This window comes from Hipposideros armiger, unplaced genomic scaffold (assembly GCF_001890085.2).
Source record: "Hipposideros armiger isolate ML-2016 unplaced genomic scaffold, ASM189008v1 scaffold_84, whole genome shotgun sequence".
Taxonomy (NCBI): domain Eukaryota; kingdom Metazoa; phylum Chordata; class Mammalia; order Chiroptera; family Hipposideridae; genus Hipposideros; species Hipposideros armiger.
The window spans coordinates 1,693,562-1,702,870 of NW_017731434.1; the positions used below are offsets into that span (position 1 = coordinate 1,693,562).

Below are 9,309 nucleotides of genomic sequence, written 5' to 3' on the forward strand. Positions count from 1 at the left end.
GGTAGCCCATGGCAACCCACTGCCACAGAGGCTGCAGCCTGCGCCATCGACAGCCCAGCTCCAGGTTGAGCTGTTGTTCAGCATCTTAGCTGTAGAGGGCAATGTCACTGGCCCTCATATGTGGGATCCGAACCAGGGCCTTCTGGCGTCCTAAGCCAGCTCTTAACCAACGCACCACTCGGCCGGCCCAAGAACAGGCAACCTTGTTTTTATACCAGCTGAGCCATTTTGCCACCTGTTGGCAGCTCAGTGACGGCTCAGCTCAGGCGCAGCGTCACTGACCCATGTGGGAATCGAACCAGCAGCCCTGTTGCTCAGAGCTCGCGCTCTTAAGCCAACTCTTAACCAATTGAGCCACTCGGCCGGCCCTCCTCTATCCATTTTTTAATTGGGTTTGTTTTTTGGTGTTGAGTTGCATGAGTGTTTTATAAATTTTGGATATTAACCCCTTATCAGATATATCATTGACAAATATTTTCTCCCATTCAATAGGCTTCCGTTTTGTTTTGTTGATAATTTCCTTTGTTGTGAAAAAACTTTTAAGTTCGATGTAGTCCCATATGTTCATTTTTTCTTTTATTTCCCTTGCACACAGGGATGTATCAGTAAAAATATTGCTCAGGGTAATGTCTGCAAATTTAGTTCCTATATCCCTATATTTTCTTCTAGGAGTTTTATGGTTTCAGGCCTTACATTTAAGTCTTTAATCCATTTTGAATTTGTTCTTGTATATGGTGTAAGGAGGTAGTCCAATTTCATTTTTTTGCATGTGTCCAATTTTCCCAGCACTGCTTATTAAATAGACTATCTTTACCCCAATGTAAACTCTTGCTTCCATTGTCATAGACTAACTGCCCGTATATGCCTGGATTTAATTCTGGGCTCTCTATTCTGTTCCATTGATCTATGTGCCTGTTTTTATGCCAGTACCATACTGTTTTGATTATTGTAGCCTTTTAGTATGTTTTATTGTCTGGTAGCATGATACCCCTGACATTGTTCTTATTTCTCAGGATTGCCGTGGCTATTTGGGGTCTTTTATGGTTCCATATAAATTTTAGGATTATATTTTCTATTTCTGTGAAAAGTGCCCTAGGTAGTTTGATAGGAATTGCATAGAATCTATATATTGCTTTAGGCAGTATGGGCATTTTAACTGTATTAATTCTTCCTATCCATGAGCAAGGTATGTGTTTCCATTTATTTGTATCTTCTTTTATTTCTTTCTTCAGTGTCTTATAATTTTCTGAGTACAGATCTTTTACTTCTTTGGTTAAATTTAAGTATTTTATAGTTCTTGAAGCAATTGTAAATGGAACTGTTTTCATAATTTCTCCTTCTGATAGTTTATTATTGGTATATACAAATCTTTTTTTTAATTTTTAACTTTATTGGGGAACAGTGTGTTTTTCCCAGGACCCATCAGCTGCAACAAGTTGTTGTTCTTCAAACTTAGTTGTGGAAGGTGCAGCTCAGTTCCAAGTTCAGTCGCCATTTTCAATCTATTAATAGTTTCGGGGGGCGCAGCCCACCATCCCCTTTGGGAGTCGAATTGGCAACCTTGTTATTAACAGCACATGCTGTAACCAACTGAGAACCATCCAGCCACCCATTGGCAGCTCAGCTCAAGGTGCTGTGTTCAATCTTAGTTGCGGGGGGCTCGGCCCACCATCCCATGGGGGAGTCGAACCGGCAATCTTGTTGTTAAGAGCACGTGCTCTAACCAACCGAGCCATCCAGGCACCCCATTTGGTGTTTCTTATAGTTTTTTTTATTTATAGTAACATACGGCAACCTAGAAAGTCAATGACCAAATGACCAAGCCTGATAATTACTACAAAATATTTTATACTTAGTTTTACTTTGTCACATTTCATAGTTCATCATAGTTTATCATTATTATTGTCAAACATTGCTTGAGTTCCTGCTATTAATAAATGATAGGATATCTGACCTTCAGGAGGTTGTATTATAGTTGAAAAAGATAAATGGAGAAATCTTCACAGACTTAAAGAATATCAAGTTAATAGATGGATATTCCACTTCCTGAACTATCTGATTAGTTCTAATGCTTCTGTAGACTTGTCACCTGTTCAGTTCCTTGTTTCACCTGTTAATTACTATAGCAAATGGTAGGTTTGGGTATGCTCCTCACTTCCTTTGTTCTTGCAGAATCCAAATTCTCAAAAAGTAAAAAAATGAATGAATGAATGAATAAATAAATAAATAGTGCCTGTGATGAGAGACTGCTGAGCCAGGACTTGATTTGAGTAGTTCCCTAAAAATTCGTTTAAATTGATATAGCAAAACTCTGGATCTCTGATGACTAACACGTAAGAATCTTTCTTGTTTCCTCTCTTTTCTCAATTCAGATTCAATTATCAGAAAATCATTTTGACTCAACCTTCAGAGTACCTACCAATTCTGGATCACTTCTTCCCATTTCCAAGGCTACAACCCTAATCCATACCTTCCTCATTTTAGCCTGGACTGCTATGATAGCCCCTAACTTGTCTCTCTGCCTTCCTCTTACCCAACTACAATCAGTCTATTCTCAACCTAATGGCTAGATCTTGCAGCACTCCTGCTTACAACCTTTCAGTGGTCCCATGACATTTAGAATAGAACCCAGACTCTTTACCATAGTCTACGGGGACTTCTGTCCTGGCCTCTATCAGCTTCTCATTCATCTCCCTCCATTACTTGTAAAGTTCCATCGATCTTGGAACTTTCTGGTTCTGGAGCCAGAAATTGCTGCTCTGCTACTTATTAGAAATTATTAATTTCTAATTAGAAATTATTTAATTTCTTTGTGCTTTGGTTCCTTCCATTGTAACATGTGCCTAATAATAGTATCTACCTCATACTATGGGATTAGAATTAAATAGGTTAATATATCTAAAATGCTTAGAACAATAACTGGTATGTACTAAGCATTCAGTATATGTTAGCTATTCTCACCATCATCATTGTCATCATCCCCATCACATCATCATCTTTGCATGGGCCTTCTCAACTGCCAAAAACACAGACAGGTCTTTCTCAACCAATCTAACAAAAGCAACCCACTTGGTCATTCTCTATACATTCCTACTTTTTTTCTTTAACAGTTTCTATACCTGAAATTATTTTCTTCCTTTCTCTTTCACTTATAATTCTCTAACTTCTTAAATTAGAAACAAGTGATTATATTAAATACTCATTTTATCAATGTAGAAGTTCTTTTTCCCCTTAAGGATAAATTTATTATTATTATTATTGTTATTATTTGGTTTTCATATTTTTTCACACAGGAAAAATTATATCCATATTTAATCAATTATTGATATTTTGCTTTTATTGATGGAATAACATGAACTAGAACATTTTATATTAGTCTGAATATTGTAAATGATCTATGAAAAAATTTGGTAAGTATAAGAAGATAGTGTTGATCCTTGTTAATCAAAGTGTGATTCCTTGACTGACAGCATGCTTGGGAGCTTATTTAAAATCTCAGGCCTCATCCTAGACACCCACCGAATCAGAATACCCATGTGGTTTGAGAACCACTATACAGATTCTAGGATTATTTAATTATGAAGTTAAGTTGCAGTTTTCTTGAATTTTTCCTTTATATACTTAGTGAAATTTACCTTGCTTGTGTTTTCAAAGGAATAATCACACTCTCTTTGGTGTTCTAAATTATACTAAGACACCTGGAGGGAGCAGAAGACTTCGTTCTAATATATTAGAGCCTCTAATTGATATTGAAACTATTAACATGAGATTAGATTGTGTTCAAGAATTACTTCAAGATGAGGAACTGTTTTTTGGACTTCAGTCAGGTAAATGGATATCATCTAATTTAATAAATACAAACTACTAGGAAAAAATACATTGTCTTCTTTTAAGAATACCAGTCATATTAAATAAATTAAGTCCCACCCTAATGACTACATCTTAACTTGATTACATCTGCAAAGATCCAATTTCCAAATGAGATCACATTCCCAGGCACCACAGGTTAGGACTTCAAAATATCTTATTTGGGGATGCAGTCCAACCTATAACATGAGGCCATAGAATTGCCCTTGGCACCTTTCTGTTTCTTCACTGTCATGACAGTGCAATTTTCTTCTTAAACCTATAGGTGGAAGAACAATTTATATGCATTGTTCTTAGTCCAAGTACTGATTTTTAATAGCTTGGTCTTTCTTCCATATCCCCATTCTCTAACCACCCCTCCTAGTATTCCAGTAGTGTAAACGAAAGTGGTACGTGAAAACCTGGAATTGTTTTTCCTCAGTCCAATTCCAAATGCCTTTTAGTTAGTATAATTCCTTCAGCATTCTGGCATTATATTGACTGTGACTCTGCATTTCCAATGTTGTTGAATATATTCACTTTTTCTATATATTCCAGTATATTTAATGAGACTTTGGGAAAGGTACAAGGAGGCCATTTTTAACTAGTAACCCTTTTCTTGTTGTTCACAGCAACATTTTGTTGGCCTATTTTATACCTGGCATTCTGTGTAATACATAAGTGCCAGGAATAGTAAAAGTTATTTAATCATATAATGTTAGTCAAGTGCCAACCATTTCTATATTTTCTATATGTTGACAGTTTGTAATTTATCTTAGCATTTAAAAATTAGGGGAGCATGAGCACAGAACAGGGTGGGAGGGTAATTTTTATAATTTATTAAAATATGAGAATCTAAACCTCTTTAAAAAAACCCAGTAATTGCTTTATTGTAGTAGGCATTTTGTAAGTATTAGAGATAAAAAGTTGAGGAATATAAAGCTGTGAGTCTTTGTCCTCAAGGATCTTATATTCATGTTAGGGAAACAGAACTCTAAACATATGGTACAATGTGGTAAATGCATTAATAATTGAGTATTTATTTATGGGAACACAGAGATGGGAGCTGGAATAAAGATAGAATCCAGGTGGGATTCACAGAGACAATATTTCAGTCTGTCTTAAGAGAATGAGTAGGATTTTGACAACAGGAGAATCCTAGAAATAATATTCAAGATAAAGGGGACATGCCTATGCAAGGTATGTTGATGTGCATAGGGGTAACAAAAATATTTTTTAGTAGTGGTGGCTGGGATAAAGATCAGGTGTAAGTGCCATTGGCTGTGAGGTTGAACAGTTATTACTTTTTAGTGTACACTTGTTACCTGGGATGTTGGGAAAGGTAGAGTTAACATAAGCTTCTGCAGCTATATGTGTGTTGTTATAATACAGCTTGCTGCATTTAAGGCATGACCAGTGGTTATTTATGACTGAAGCCTTGGGGAATGACAGGAAATGAGCATTGGGGCTAACTTATGAAGGGCCTTTATATAATGCTAAGGAATTTGGATTTTATCCTGCAGGAAATAGGGAGCAGACAATTTTGAACCAAGAGAATAATCTGATCAAATCCTTGATTTAGAAACATCCTGGTTGTTATGAGAGATTTGGGGAAAGGAAGAAGGAAGAGAATGAAAAAGAGAAAGGCCAATCTAAGTGAGGGTGTTAAGAGAATCTGACTAGTGGAATCACATGTAAAATGTCATATTAGTGTTACGTCATACTGAACAGTATAATAGTAGTATACTCAGTCTATTTACTCTAATGGTTAAAACTGTTTTAACATAATTTACCGAAGCAACAAATTAGAAAAGGGCACAATTCTAGAGGTAGGCAAACTGGAAACTATAAAAAGATACTGAGTAGTTTGAACAGGAACCAAGTGACATAGAAATTGTTTTTTAAAGGATAACAGGTTGGGACCACTTTGTAAAGTATCAATGTCTACACAAAAACTATATTTTTTTAAAGATTTTATTGGGGAATTGGGGGAGGGGAACAGACAAGTTGCTGTCCTTTTGTTCTTCAGTTTAGTTGTGGAGGACATCGCTTCACTGGCCCATGTTGGTATTATTGCGCTCTTCCTGGGTGAGGCAGTCGCTCACTGGCCATTGGATGGCCGCTCACGGTGGCTTGGCAGCTCACGAAAGCGCATGCCTGCTGCCGGCCAGCCCCACTGCAGCCTATGCCATCGCCAGCAACTCACAGCAGTCCAGCTCCAGGTTGAGCTGTTGTTCACCATCTTAGCTGTAGAGGGCGCAGCGTCACTGGCCCTCATAAGTGGGATCCAAACTGGGGCCCTGCTGCTCAGAGCTGGTGTCCCAAGCCAACTCCTAACCAACGCGCCACACGGCCGGCCCCACAAAAACTTTTGAGGTCACACATTATAATGATGATAATAACCATGAGTCATTAAGAAATAGTAGTTACTGCAGTTTACTATATATTTTAAGTATGGGGAAAAGAGTGCATTATTAAAAGATCTGCATATTAAATGGTTAAGGTAAAAAAACAAAGTCAAAAACAACCTAGGGATATTTAAAAGGGATAGATTATAATTATCTATAAATTTACTTTTATGGACTAAGGTGGAAAATGAGTTAAGGAAAATAAAATAACAATTTTGAGCTCTGCTATGTGCAAGATACTTTACATATATTATCTCACTTAATACAACAACCGTAGGAGACAGATGTCATTATCCACATTTAAAAGATGAGAACAGCTAAAGTTCAGAGAAGTTACATAACTTCTAGAACAGCGGTTCTCAGCCTGTGGGTCGTGACCCCTTTGGGGGTCGAACGACCCTTTCACAGGGGTTGCCTAAGACCATCGGAAAACAAAAAGATATTTACATTACGATTCATAACAGTAGCAAAATTACAGTTATAGAGTAGCAACGAAAATAATTTTATAGTTGGGGGTCACCACAAGAGGAACTGTATTAAGGGGTCGCAGTATTAGGAAGGTTGAGAACCGCTGTTCTAAAAGATTACATGGTTAGTGTTTGAACTATACTTTTAATCTTTTTTAAGTGTCAGGAAGAAAAGTTCAGAGATCGAAAAAGTGGAAAGGAAATTATGTTAAGCAACATCTAAAACCCAGAGAAGTAGAATTTCAAGAAGGAAGGGGCAATTAACAATGTTATATTTTGAATACAGATTGTGAATAGTCAAAATTAAGAAAAGACCATTAGGCTATATTGTTTTATTCCTGGCACTTGTAAGATAGATAAAGACAATTAAAACAAGTAATATATGCAGGTAGAACTGTTCTATTTTAGTATTTGAGGATAGTTTATATAATATATATTTTAAACTGTAACAAAGTTTAAATGCTAATATTTTTTGTTTGTTTCAGTTATATCAAGATTTCTTGATACTGAGCAGCTTCTTTCTGTTTTAGTCCAAATTCCAAAGCAAGACACGGTATGTTTATGTATACATTATATTATATTATTATACATTATGTGATATAACTTGTCTTAATGTGATATAACAATTGGAAAACATAAAAATGATTTGGAAAAGTACTTCATTATTAATATCTAGGTTTTTCAATACCTTTTTTTTTTTTTTTTTGGGTGTGTGTGTGAGTTTTGCTTTTGTTTTTGTTTTTTTTTTTAAAGATTTTATTGGGGAATTGGGAGAGGGGAACAGCGCTGGGGAATTGGGGGAAGGGAAACAGACAAGTTGCTGTCGTTTTGTTCTTCTGTCTAGTTGTGGAGGACGTCGCTTCAGTGGCCCATGTTGGTATTATCATTGCGCTCTTCCTGGATGAGGCAGTATGGTCGCCGGCTTCTGGACGGCCGCTCACGGTGGCCCTTGGCAGCTCACACCGGCTGCCTGCCGCTCATGCTGGCTGCCGGCCACACACGGTAGCTTATGGCAGCCCACTGCAGCAGGGCCTGCAGCCTACGCTGTCGCCGGCGACTCACGGTAGCCCAGCTCCAGGTCGAGCTGTTGTTCACCATCTTAGCTGTAGAGGGCAGTGTCTCTGGCCCTCATGTGGGATCCAAACCGGGGCCCTGCTGATCAGAGCTGGCGTCCCAAGCCAGCTCTTAAGCAACGTGCCACTCGGCCGGCCCTTCAATGCCTTTTGAAGCAAACTTTTTGCCCCCAATGTGTGTGTTATAGTAAAATTAAAATGTTCTCATTTGAAGAATTGGCATATTTTCATTAACCAAATATTTATTTAAAGAGTTTATATGTAATTTGAAAAAAAAACTTAGACTACAGTAACATTTGCTAACATTTGATTAGTTTTTAAATATGCTTAATCTTTAAGAATGAAACATCTTTGGATATTTTTCAAATTTAAATATTTAGTGCTTATAGGCATATCTTTTAAAGAAAGTAATAGATGGTTTTTATTCTTCCATTTAATTGAAAAATACTGTAATGAAAAGACATGTATATTTTTGTTCATAAGCTTAGAAAGGAAAGAAGTCTTGTACATCAATAAAATTTGATTTAAAATTTGATTACTTTGCAAAGCCATTGAAGGCTAATCTATGTTTGGGAAGTCTTTCCATATTGTAGCGATAACACCCTCACCTCCCTCCCTCCTTTCTTTAAGTTAATGGGTTTTTTTTATTGAAAAAAAATAAAAAGACTAGCATTTGCAACTTAGAATGGACGTAAATTGTAATTTCTTGAACATCAGTATTGGTGGTTGTGCTGAAGTCCACAGCCATAGCCTACCTCTGCTGGCTCCGAGTCATGGTTCATAAAGTTTTAAAAACAGAGAGTTCAAAGATGCCCCCATGGTAAAAGTTTCTTTAAAAATTTGTGTGAACAGTGACAGCCTGACACCCATTTTGCTCCAGTACAATGCAGACAACGCTAAACTGACACATGTGGGCATGCCACCAGGGTGTCACCGTCACCACGGGTCAAGGCCCATGGAAGTATAAGGGGACCATCGTGCTAGTGGGGCTATGTCTAGACAGTTTATTCTTCACCCATTTTTCTACACACATCTTCACGTAAACCAATTTTAAGTGTTTGCTTTCACTAAACCAGCTATGACGATTTACGTGTATACTAACAAACTGAACTAGAACCTACTTGAATAGGTTTTGAATTTGTTTTTCATTTTTCATTTTAATACAAATGCCTATGTTCAGTTGTCAAGCTGCATGCATGAAACAGTGGCCAGCCCAAACAGTGTGTTAATCTTTAGCAAATGAACTGTGAGGAGTCTACTAAGGGCTTCCTTATTATTAAGCTAGTACAAGTACTTATACTTTACAACTGATGTGTAGCTTGATCTTTAGGGGACAGGACCACTGACCAATACATGTAGGATTTTTGTGTGTGTGGACATAAGCTACTTTTTTTTTTTTAAAGATTTTATTGGGGAATTGGGGAAGGGGAACATTGTGTTTTTCCAGGACCCATCAGCTCCAAGTCAAGTTGTTCTCCTTCATTCTTAGTTGTGGTGGGCACAAGCTCAGCTCCA

The 9,309-nt window shown here is 37.2% G+C and overlaps 1 protein-coding gene across 1 annotated transcript in view; it reads left to right on the forward strand.

Moving 5' to 3' along the window:
- MSH4 (mutS homolog 4) overlaps nucleotides 1–9,309 on the forward strand; it is a 79,726-nt gene that overhangs the window by 27,891 nt on the left and 42,526 nt on the right. Inside the window, exons 7-8 of the mRNA XM_019644048.1 lie at nucleotides 3,655–3,827; nucleotides 7,207–7,274. Of these exons, the coding sequence (XP_019499593.1) occupies nucleotides 3,655–3,827; nucleotides 7,207–7,274 (241 nt within the window). The remainder of the gene's footprint in view (nucleotides 1–3,654; nucleotides 3,828–7,206; nucleotides 7,275–9,309) is intronic.